The sequence below is a fragment of the Rhinopithecus roxellana genome, chromosome 21 (assembly GCF_007565055.1).
Source record: "Rhinopithecus roxellana isolate Shanxi Qingling chromosome 21, ASM756505v1, whole genome shotgun sequence".
NCBI classification, from domain to species: domain Eukaryota; kingdom Metazoa; phylum Chordata; class Mammalia; order Primates; family Cercopithecidae; genus Rhinopithecus; species Rhinopithecus roxellana.
The window spans coordinates 41,906,484-41,918,529 of record NC_044569.1 but is presented as its reverse complement, the minus strand read 5'-3'; the positions used below and the strand labels follow the sequence as shown (position 1 = coordinate 41,918,529).

Sequence of the window (12,046 nt, the reverse complement as noted above, 5' to 3'; positions counted from 1 at the left end):
GTCTCGCTCTGCCACCCAGGCTAGAGTGCAGTGGTGTGTTCTCGGCTCACTGCAACTTCCGACTCCCGGGTTCAAGTAATTCTCCCTGCCTCAGCCTCAAGAGTAGCTGGGATTACAGGCACCCACCACCAGATCCAGCTAGTTTTTGTATTTTTAGTAGAGATGGGGTTTCACCATGTTGGCCAGGCTGATCTCAAATTCCTGACCTCAGGTGATCCGCCCACCTCGGCCTCCCAAAGTGTTGGGATTACAGGCGTAAGCCACCACGCCAGCCCCAACGTCTCTTAAATATTTAAGGACCAACTGACTTGCAGTGCGTAAAATGATTACCTACCAAAATGATCAGTTAATTTTATTTTTAAAATTATTTTCTTTCACTATCTCTGAACCACAGGAAATTTTCATCCATGGATTGGTCAGAAACTACATACCTTAATTAGCATTGCTCTGAAACTCTGCCAACTAGCCAGCTATTTTTTTTTTTTTTTTTTTTGAGACAGAGTCTTGCTCTGCTGCCCAGGCTGGAGTGCAGTGGCCGGCTCTCAGCTCACTGCAAGCTCCGCCTCCCGGGTTCACGCCATCCTCCTGCCTCAGCCTCCCGAGTAGCTGGGACTACAGGCGCCCGCCTCGTCGCCCGGCTAGTTTTTTGTATTTTTTAGTAGAGACGGGGTTTCACCATGTTAGCCAGGATGGTCTCGATCTCCTGACCTCATGATCCGCCCGTCTCGGCCTCCCAAAGTGCTGGGATTACAGGCTTGAGCCACCGCGCCCGGCCAACTAGCCAGCTATTAATGTGGCTCCATTATATTTTGTTCCCCCACTATGGCACTTGCTACGCAATTGTTTTCTGCTTTTTTTTCCCCAAAATATCAGGTTTATTGTAGAAATTGATGAGTAAATCTTACATTAAAATACAAAGCACCTAGAATACAGCCGCAAAACAAAACACACTGGAGCCACACAAAGGAAAAAATAGACAACTTCTTCAAATGGGTGGTGGTGGGATATGCACACATGGGGCTTAATATCTGGGCATATTTAAGGACTAACCAAATGAGTCATCTTCTAATCGTTGATTCTGCAAGGCCATAAGGGCTCAAGTGAGTCAACAGCTGCTTATCAGAGGTCTAAGGGCTTCTTGCAGATTTGTCCTTTCCATTTCTTCCCTCTCCTTTTCCATGAGGTGAACTTTATTCAAACAACAATTTAGAGCCCGGCGTGGTGGCTCACACCTGTAATCCCAGGACTTTGGGAGGCCAAGGCAGGTGGATCACCTGAGGTCAGGAGTTCAAGATCAGCTTGGCCAACGTGGCAAAACCCCATCTCTACTAAAAGTATAAAAATTAGCCAGGCGGGGTGGCAGGCACCTGTAATCCCAGCTACTCAGGAGGCCGAGGCAGGAGAATCGCTTGAACCTGGGAGACAGAGGTTGCAGTGAGCCAAGATGGCGCCACTGCACTCCAGCCTGGGTGAGAGCGAGACTCTGTCTCAAAAAAACATAAATAAGTAACAGTTTAGGATCATCCATAATACTGCCTGACACTACAAACATTTATTGGTTTAATTTACATTATAACAAAAACTTTAGTATATTATTTTGTCTCTTCCCCTAAGGACAAAAGTGATGGTTCTAATAAAGAGTGTGGAGTAGTGGAAAAAAAAAAAAAATATATATATATATATATATATATATGCGCTTTGGAATCAAACTGACCTAAATTCCAAACCCAGTTTCACTGCTTGTTGACCATGTAATCTCAGATTATTAATTCAGTGACTTAATTCAATTCTTCGAGTACGTAATGGAGACAAAGTTATGGGATCAGAGGCATAATCTAATCCCAGCACTTTGGGAGGCCGAGACGGGCGGATCACGAGGTCAGGAGATCGAGACCATCCTGGCTAACACGGTGAAACCCCGTCTCTACTAAAAAAAATACAAAAAACTAGCCGGGCGAGGTGGCGGGCGCTTGTAGTCCAAGCTACTCGAGAGGCTGAGGCAGGAGAATGGCGTAAACCCGGGAGGCGGAGCTTGCAGTGAGCTGAGATCCGGCCACTGCACTCCAGCCTGGGCGGCAGAGCGAGACTCCGTCTCAAAAAAAAAAAGAAGTCTAACAGCCGGGCGCAGTGGCTCAAGCCTGTAATCCCAGCACTTTGGGAGGCCGAGACGGGCGGATCACGAGGTCAGGAGATCGAGACCATCCTGGCTAACATGGTGAAACCCCGTCCCTACTAAAAACTACAAAAACTAGCCGGGCGAGGTGGCGGCGCCTGTAGTCCCAGCTACCTGGGAGGCTGAGGCAGGAGAATGGCGTGAACCCGGAAGGCGGAGCTTGCAGTGAGCTGAGATCCGGCCACAGCACTCCAGCCTGGGTGACAGAGTGAGACTCCGTCTCAAAAAAAAAAAAAAAAGAAGAAGTCTAACAACAAAAAAGTTAGTCTTCCCAGCCTTCTTTTTTCTTACTAGTTGGTTCCTCTGATTTTTAACTAAATTTAAAATTTTTAGCAGGATAAAGTGGGAGGAAGGAGGAAAATAATTAGTTAAAAGAAATATTTTCCTTGGTTTTCCAGTTGAAATATTGAAGGAAGGAACAAATACCTCTGTTCCCTACAGCAAAGAATGCCATTTGAGGAGTATAACAGAACGAACAGAGGTTCTGGGTTTGAATACTAACTTGAATTTTACTATCTGAGTAATGAGTCACCATCTCCAAGACTGTGTTTATACTTCTGTAATAATAGGCCACTTATACTTCCTCTATTTATCTAAGAGTTACCGAGACATCTTACAAGAAAAAAGAGGGAAATAGTGCATTTCTAGAGGAAGGGTAAAGTAGCAAAACATTTTCAAAAAGCAATTTTAAAATACGAAACAAGAGCTTTAAAGATGTGTCTCATCTTTGATCCAGTTCTAAGATTTCAAACTAAGCAAGCAATAATAAAGACATAAAAGGCTATGTATTAAAAGACGTTTTTCCGCCGGGTGCAGTGGCTCACACCAGTAATCCCAGCACTTCGGGAGGCAGGTGGACCTCTTGAGCCCATGAGGTCGAGACGAGCCTGGGCAACATAGCAAAAACCCCGTATGTACGAAAAATACGAAAAAAAAAAATAGCTGGGCATGGTGGCTACTTGGGAGACTGAGGTGGGAGGATCACCTGAGCCTGGGCATATCTGAGCCTGGGAAAATATTCATTATAGCATTAGTTAAAATCAAAAAAATTAAAAGTAATGTAAACTTCAACAGAAAGGAGAGATTTGGTTACGTAAATAGTGGTAGCAAATGGACCATTTCAAATTTTGACTTGAAGACCTAAGTTAAAAGACACTTCTGACACTATTAAGTGAAAAAATTAAAGAATATAAAACACATATTTTAGTAATTTAAAAAATGGAGTGTGAAGGAGGAGGAAGGCTGAAAAGAGTACTCTCAGGTGCTAAGAGTAGTCATACAGCAGTTTTACAGCGAGTAAAATACTTACTTTCTCCCCCCCTCTGGTTCCATATTTTCTTTACTGATATTTTTGCAATAAACATAATAAACGTAAAAAGTTTCCCTTTTGTAGAATGGTTCTGAATACAAAGCATTCAACAAAAAAGATGAGCATTCATTCACCTTTCAAACACAACGGGAATCTACTACATTCAGGCACAGAATTAACTTGAGTGGATAGGTTTTTGTCTTCATTCATTTATCCATTCTAATCTGGGCATTTACAATGTGGCAGGCACAGTTCTAGACGCTGGGACTACAGCTGTGAACAAAAGAAAGTCCTTACGTCCCAAATCGTTTTCATTCTACGGATCATAATTTCAATTATTTCAGCAACCATACAGTTATATGGTCTAGAACATTTCTAAACTTATCAGCCTCAAGACAAAACACCGCTTCAAAGTTCTTTTCTTTCCTTGGAAGCTAAGTGTTCTTAACAGCTTAAAAAGGGACCTCATGCGGTTAATTCAGAGCATGACAATATTCCTTCTTCAAAGCTCAGGCAATGCCACCACCTCATATCTATAAAGTACATCACAGTTTAAAGCAGATTTCCCTACACGTTGATTTTTAAAGCAAACCAATACACGGGGTAGGTACGTTCTCTGGTGTTCCGCAGTCACCCATACCAACCTTTGACTCGGTTTAGGAATTCCCAAGGGTTAGGGCTCAGAAAATCAGAAGGCCAGCTCTACCTGCAAACTGACCTGGCCAGTGTCTCCGTGCGGAAGGATTCCCTCCACCCGGCCCCGCCCCAGAAGGACCTACAACCTTGACAGGGCAACCCGGGGACACCCGGCATCCTCTAACGAACTTGGGGGAGATCGACTCCGGGAATTTCACAACTTCTCATCGTCGCAACACTCACAACAGAGCCCCTGGGTGTTAACTCCCTTCTCTCGTTTAAAAAAAGTTACAAAGTAAAAACAGACACCAACGGCTTTCCCTAGACTGCAGGGCCGCGATCCGGATAAGCTCGCCCAGGGCCACCAAACGCTGAGGTCTCAACCCGGGGCGGCCGGGCCTCCCGTAAAAGGAGCGGAGGCAGAGGGAAGGCCACGGAGGAGCCGGCTCTGCACCCCAAGGCCCAGGCCAGGGCCCGCCCGAGGCGCCCGGCCACCAGGTCACGGACAAGGCGGGCACCTGGGAGGGAGACGCCAAGGCCGCAGGACCAGGACCGGGTGACAGGTTTATTGCCCTCGGTGAGCAAGTTGAGTTTCTCGTCACCCTCCCACCCCCAAGTCTACACGCACATCCCTTCCTCGCCCCCTCGCGTACCTGACACACAGAGGCGCGAAATCCCGCGTAGTCCGAGCGCTCCCCGACCTGCAGAGACCGGTCCCCGAGCTCGGACTCCTTTTCGCGCCGGTCAAACAAGTACACCGTCCTGTGGCCGACGCCTCCGCCATCCTCCTTAGTACCCACAGAGGCCCCGCCGGGCCCGCCGCCGTCCGCCGCTGCCATATTGGGGAGAAGGAGAAAAGACAGCGACGCCGGCCGCCGCCAGGCTCAGGGCTGAGGTGCGCGCTCCGCGCGGCGCCTCAGCTCCAGCTCCCGGGGCGACTCGAGGCCTCGGCCCGGCGCGCTGCAGGTCCTCCTTAGCGGCGGCGGCCAAGCAGCGGCAGGCGCGAGGATCACCCGGGAACCGATTCAAACGCGCTCCTGCCGGTGCACCACGTCACTTCCGCGCCCCGCCACTCCTGAGGAGAAGGGGACGCGCGGCGCGCTCCTCACCGGGCCCGGGCCCAGCGCCTATCGCCGCCTACGCGAGCCTCCCGGTGCGACCTGCGACCAGAGCCGCCGCCGGGACTGTGGCGCAGGAGGAAGAGGGGTGGCGGGTGGCGGGCGGTAGCGAGGGGGCGGGGCGAATCCAGCAGGCCGCGCGGGCGGGGGCGGGGCTTCTCCGCGCGCGCGCCCGGGGCACGCTTCCTCGGTCCTCGCGGAGTTGGAGGGAGGCTGAGTCCTTTGCGGGCGCCTGCGCCCTGCGGGTTGTCCTCAGAAGCCGAGCCTGGAGAGCAGGGCTCGGGGGCAGCGCGGGAATCTCACGAAGAGCTGTGTTCTTTCGGCAGAAAGGGCCCCGCTGGCTTCCCGCCTCGCCATGATCCAGACTGAGCTTATAGGTGTCGAGCTCGCGGCGCCGCGCCGGCTGGCTAAGCCCTCTGCGGCTGGGTCGCGTGGACGCGGCGGCGGGAAGCTTCAGGCCCGCGGTACTCGCCGGGTGCAGAGTCCCCCGAAGCGAGCACGGCGAAGCTGGTCGGTGAGAACGTCAGAAGGGCACTCTGTGACGTCACAGCGCCCCCGCCCGCACCCTCTGGGGTCCCTGGAGCGCCGACGGCATTCGGGGTCCGGAGGTGACGCCAGCGCCCTAGTTTTCGCTCTACCTGCGCTTCGCAGTCTCCCACGTACCTGTAAATTGTGAAAGAACCCACGCCACAGTTACTAGGGTTAAATTAGATGTTCGCAAAATACTTAAGGCCTAATGCGTTTTCAATAAAAGCCTTTAATCGTCATTACTGGGCAACGTTTCTTTAACTATCCTTATCGTGGGCAGGTAGTGCCCTAACTCAACAAATAAAATGCCATTGTTAGAGGACTAGGTTTACTCTCCGATTCTTAGAAGTCGTGACTATTGTATACTTGAGAGTGATATGTAAATTCAGAAACCCAAAGGTAGCAGATAGAGGGATTTTTCAAATCTCAGAATATAAGCCTGGATAATAGTGCGTTTTCTATAGAGAGGTTTTTCAAATCCCAGAATATAAGCTTGGATAATAGTACGTTTTCTGTTTTACTAGGTTTGCTAAAACCTAGTATGGACAGACTTACAAAGTTAGTATTATGTTAGAAACCTAGATTTGCTTGTTGATGTCAAGACGTTTCAAGGTCGTGGGGTATGTATGTATAATTGGCTACACATATGCTAGAGGTAGACACCAGCTGGAACGAAATTGTGAAGGCGTGTTTGGGGAACATAAATCGTTTGGCTAGAAGTGGGGAAAACTGAGCGGTAGATGGTGGAAGATAAAATTGGAAAGACATAAATTGTGGCCAAATGCCGTTTATGTTCCTTAAGGTGGAGGTGGAGGAAGAGAAAACAAAAAAGTAATCCTCGATTCTAATGGGATTTCTTTGAAGTCTGATGTTTTATTTACCTTTCAAATTCATGTGAATGTCTCTTTCTATTCCTTTATATAGCGGTGTTTGAGTTAAGTGACTCAAAGAAAAACACAAATTGTTTTTCTAATTCTTAGTTAATGGGTAAGATGAATTGCCTCTCTACTTCAGCAAATTGAGATTAGAGCTGGAGGTTCGTCATCAGGGCAATTTCTCATTTCTCTGTAATACCAAATTATACAAGCACACCTCTTTCATGTCTTTAGAAGAGATTTCGGGATCATCTTTAAGAGATTTTGTTTTAATGGTGCCAGAGAAGTGTACTGCAGTATTATGGGCAGCTCTTAGTGGTAACACTGATGTCTTACCTTGTTGAGAGATCGAGTCTGAATCAGTTTCTTAATGGCAGTATGGCATCACTTTTGTTCTCGGAATATCAAGCAATTTTTTCATCAAAGAAAGATGATGAGTTTGTTATTTATTTAATTTTCATCACAAGTAAATAAAAGCGTTTGAAATGACCCAGTTCCTTAATTAGTTCTCTTCAATTGACTCTTGATTTTTTATTTTAATTAGCTCTCTTTCTACAGAGTAAAATATTTAAGTGGCCTTGTATCAGTTATTTATTGCTACATAACAAACTTCCCCCAAATTTAGTGGTCCCTGAAGAAGTTCCCCATTCCCTTCCTCCTTGGATTTAGCTCAAGCATCAGTCAGGCAGCACAGACCCAGACCAGGTGCAGCTCAGAGGTGGTGAACAATAGCTCTTCATGTCTGCAATTAAAAATGGTCTCCAGTAAAACTACAGTCATCCTTTGGTATCCTTATGAAATTGGTTTCTAGACCAGGACCCCTAGGAAAATCCAAGGCTGCTCAAGTCCCTCATATAAGAGGGCGAAGTATTTGCATACAACCTACAGACATCCTCCTGCATACTTTAAATCATGTCTAAATTACTTATAATACCTAATACAATATAAATGCTATGTAAATGGATTGTTATACTATATTTTCATTTGTATTTTTGTGTTGTTTTATTGTGATTTTAAAATATGTTCGATCCTCAGTTGATAGAATCCAGGCAGGCAGAACCCAAGGATACTGAAGGCCACAGTACATTGCAAGAAAAAAAAAAAAAAGGGGGGGGGGGGACACAAGACTTAATGGAAAAAGTATAAAAGCTGATGAAGCCGAGTCTGAGGATTTTATGGTGGAAAAAGTACTACACCAAGGTGTGGTGAATGGGAAGGTGGAATATTCCCTCAAAGGGAACGAATTTACACTTGCTGACAATAATTGAGAACCTGAAGAAAACTTAGATTTTCCTAAGTTAATTGAACTATTTCTTAATCCTCAAAAAAACTGGTAAAGGAAAAGATAGTACAAAAAGAATATCTTTATCCGATAGTGAATCTGATGACGGCAAATGAAAGGGATGCTACTGAAAAACCAGGAGACTTTGCCACAACTCTTGATCCTAAGCAAACAATTGGTGCCACAGACTGCAGTGAAGAATGAATGTGTCTAATGGAATGGAAAGATTCAGATGAGGCCGACGTGGTGCTGGCAAAGAGGCAAACACGAAGTGTCCTCAAATTGCAAATTATGTTTCTGAAGAGAGACTAACTTGGCATTCCTGTCCAGAAGATGAAACTCAAAAATTGTTGCACTGCAGTATACTGCCATATAGTGTGTGTGTACGTGTGTAAAACCTAGGTCTTGATTTTCTTATTAGTGTGAAATATTCTATTTTTTTAAAAATAGAGATAGAGTCTCACTATGTTGCCCAGGTTGGTCTCACACTCTGGGCTCAAGTGATCCTCCTGCCTTGGCTTCCCAAAAGTGCTGGGACTACAGATATGAGCCACCGTGCCCAGTCAGCTATTTTCCAATGAAATCTATTTTCTACTTCAAAATCTTGTTTTGAAGTAGAATCGAGAGAGTTTTGGGGGTTTGTTTGGGGGATTTGTTGGGGGTTTTTCATCAATAGCACTTGTTACTTCTGAACATGTAGAGAAAAGCTTTCTGTAGCTGCTTCATTTACCAGAAAAGAATATTTCATTCCATGGTATATTATTTCCTCTGCATTGGAGAACAGCTTTGCTAAATGTTGGGAACATTTTCCATAATCGTTACTCAATCATAACTTGTGTTTAACCTATAACGCCTAAGGCTATTCTGAATTTTTATTTGTTTGTGTATATGTAAATACACACATACATAGTTGTGGTTTTGTTTTTTACATGACCTAAGAAATGGCATTTCACAATCATGGGTAAATTCAAGTTTTCTTCTGGAATGCCATCGTTCTAAGCAGCCCAAGGAATAGATCACCTTAAGTTAAAATTTTTCGTAAAGCCACAATGTTTCAAATTGAATAATTTGTAATTAATTGGCCAAGTTAAATACAATGTAAACAATTTAAATTGTACAATTTAAAGAAGCCAAATCAGAGCCAGGTGCGGTGGCTCATGCCTGTAATCCCAGCACTTTGGGAGGCCAGGCGGGCTGATCACCTCAGGTCGGGAGTTCAAGACCAGCCTGACCAACATGGAGAAACCCCATCTCCCCTAAAAATACAAAATTAGCCGGGCATAGTGGTGCATGCCTGTAATCTTAGCTACTTGGGAGGCTGAGACAGGAGAACCACTTGAACCCAGGAGGCAGAGGTTGTGGTGAACTGAGATGGCACCATTGCACTCCAGGCTGGGCAATAAGAGCAAAACTCCTTCTCAAAAAAAGGAAGCCAAGTCAGAGTCCATAATGTCTACAGCTATAGTCATATAAAAGCAACAGTTTATTTGCAAAACCTTCTAAAAGGAGAAATTTTATCACCAACAACCTCCCTACTCAGATAAGGAAACCAGACAGATACTGATGTGGCTTTTTTTTTTAGACGGTCTTGTAATGTTGCCAACACCGGTGTGCCATGGTACAATTATAGCTAACTGCAGCCTTGAACTCCTGGGTTCAAGCAGTCCTTACGCCTCAGCCTCCCAAGTAGCTAGGACTACAGGCACATACCACCACATCCAGCTAATTTTAAAATTTCTTTGTAGAGATAGGGTCTTGCTTTCTTTTCCAAGCTGCTCTCGAACTCTCAGCCTTGAGCGACCCTCCCACCTCAGCCTCCCAAAGTGCTGGGATTGCAGACATAAACCACCACTCTCAGTCCCATACTGGTGTGTTTTAATTAGTCAAGCAAGGCTTAGCTAAGTGGGCATTTAAAGATTCCTTCTGAAGAACCATTTCTTTACAAAAAGTTGAAAATCTTATGCTGTATTGGCCAAAAGGTCATAATTCATGGAATGTCTTTGTTCATGAAACTAAATAGATGGTTAGAGATGTTGCTGTTTAAGACCTGGTGGCATACATGGGTGAACAATTCCAATGTAAACTCTTGACTTGCATGCTTTTTCTTTACCTCAACCCATTGATTACATGTAGGCTCAATCCTTTCACTATTTAGGTTACTGGTTCAGAAGAAGCCAGGAAAAACAATAACACTATAGTAATAAGAATGTTGCCTGAGTGTGTATTGCTGACTTTCTTGTAGATACTGCTGAATAGCGATCAATACGTAGCTTTATATTTTTAAAAATAAATGACTTAGTGGCTTAAATAGGAATCATTTATTTGCTTGTGATCCACAATTTGGGCTAAGCTCAGCTGAACAGATCTTCTGCTGGTCTCACTTGAGATCACTTCAACAGCTTCAGTCAGCTGGTAGCTTCACCAAGGCTGGATGGCTCACAGTGGCCTCACTCACATGGCTGGCAGTTAGCTGAGGCTGTTGGTTAGAGTGCCTCAATTTTCCTCTAGTAGGCATCTTTAATAGCATAGCTTGGTTTCTTACTTGGTTTTCACAGCATTCCAAAACAAAAGGCTCCAGTGTGCAAGTGCTTATGGAAGCTCTGCTTGCATCACATTTTCTTTCTTTCTTTCTTTCTTTCTTTCTTTCTTTCTTTCTTTCTTTCTTTCCTTTCTTTCTTTTTTCCCCTTCTCTCTCTTCCTTCCCTTCCTTCCCTTCCGTCCTTCCTTCCCTTCCTTCCCTTCCTTCCCTTCCTTCCCTTCCGTCCCTTCCTTCCCTTCCTTCCTTCCTTCCTTCTTTCCGTCTTGCCTTCTTCTTTCCTTCCTCTCCTTCCTTCCTTCTTCCTTCCTTCCTTCCTTACCTTCCTTCCTTCCTGTCCTCCTTCTTTCTTTCTTTCGTTCCTTTCTTTCTTTCTTTCTTTCTTTCTTTCTTTTCTTTCTTTTTTCTTTTGAGACAGAGTCCCACTGTGTCACCCAGGCTGGAGTGCAGTGCACAGTCTCGGCTCACTGCAGCCCCTGTCTCCTGAGTTCAAACAATTCTTCCACCTCAGCCTCCTTAGCTGAGAGTATAGGTGTGCTCCACCATGCCGGGCTAATTTTTGTATTTTTAGTAGAGATGAGAGTTCACCACGTTGGCCAGGCTGGTCTCCAACTCCGATCCACCTGCTTCAGCCTCCCAAAATGCTGGGACTACAGGTGTGAGCCACTGCACCCAGTCTGCGTCACGTTTTCTTTTTTTTCTTTTCTTTTCTTTTTTTGATTGATATGAAGTCTCTTGTCCCCGGGCTGGAGTGCAATGGCGTGATCTCCGCTCACTGCCACCTCCGCCTCCCGGGTTCAAGTGATTCTCCTGCCTCAGCCTCCCTAGTAGCTGGGATTACAGGTGTGTGCCACCACGCCCGGCTAATTTTTGTGTTTTTAGTAGAGACAGGGTTTCACCATGTTGGCCAGGCAGGTCTCGAACTCCTGACCTCAAGTGATCCGCCTGCCTCGGCCTCCCAAAGTGTTGAGATTACAGGTGTGAGCCACCGTGCCTGGCCTACATTTTCTAATGTCCCACTGGCCAAAGCTAGTTATGCAGCCAAACCCCTGTGTCATCCACTCCCACAACAGAGGTAGGCTTACAAAAATCCTGATAGGGAGAATAGCGCTGTATCTGTATATTGAAATGAGACGAGTTTGAAAAAGTATTGCAGATATATGGTAGCTGGCAAAAAGAAGGAAAATAGGCCGGGCGCGGTGGCTCAAGCCTGTAATCCCAGCACTTTGGGAGGCCGAGACGGGCAGATCACGAGGTCAGGAGATCGAGACCATCCTGGCTAACACTGTGAAACCCCGTCTCTACTAAAAAATACAAAAAACTAGCCGGGCGAGGTGGCGGGCGCTTGTAGTCCCAGCTACTCGGGAAGCTGAGGCAGGAGAATGGCGTAATCCCGGGAGGCGGAGCTTGCAGTGAGCTGAGATCGGGCCACTGCACTCCAGCCCCGGGCGACAGAGAGACGCCGTCTCAAAAAAAAAAAAAAAAAAAAAAAAAAAAAAAAAAAAAAAAAAGAAGGAAAATAAAAAGCAGTCTTGTTAGGATTTGCTGATGAGATTAAATTTCCCCCAAATAAAAATACCTAGAAAATT

The 12,046-nt window shown here is 45.8% G+C and overlaps 1 protein-coding gene and 1 pseudogene across 4 annotated transcripts in view; one reads left to right on the top strand and one right to left on the bottom strand.

Moving 5' to 3' along the window:
* The window catches only part of SMCHD1 (structural maintenance of chromosomes flexible hinge domain containing 1), a 158,369-nt gene extending 153,224 nt beyond the window's left edge, over nucleotides 1-5,145 (bottom strand). For all 4 annotated transcript variants that reach the window (XM_010353189.2, XM_030926202.1, XM_030926203.1 and 1 more), the window contains exon 1: nucleotides 4,772-5,145. In XM_010353189.2, the coding sequence (XP_010351491.1) occupies nucleotides 4,772-4,957 (186 nt within the window). In that variant the 5' untranslated portion in view covers nucleotides 4,958-5,145. The remainder of the gene's footprint in view (nucleotides 1-4,771) is intronic.
* Nucleotides 5,146-5,591: 446 nt separating this feature from the next.
* On the top strand, nucleotides 5,592-8,316 carry LOC104654138 (annotated as a pseudogene).
* The last annotated feature ends 3,730 nt before the right edge of the window (nucleotides 8,317-12,046 follow it).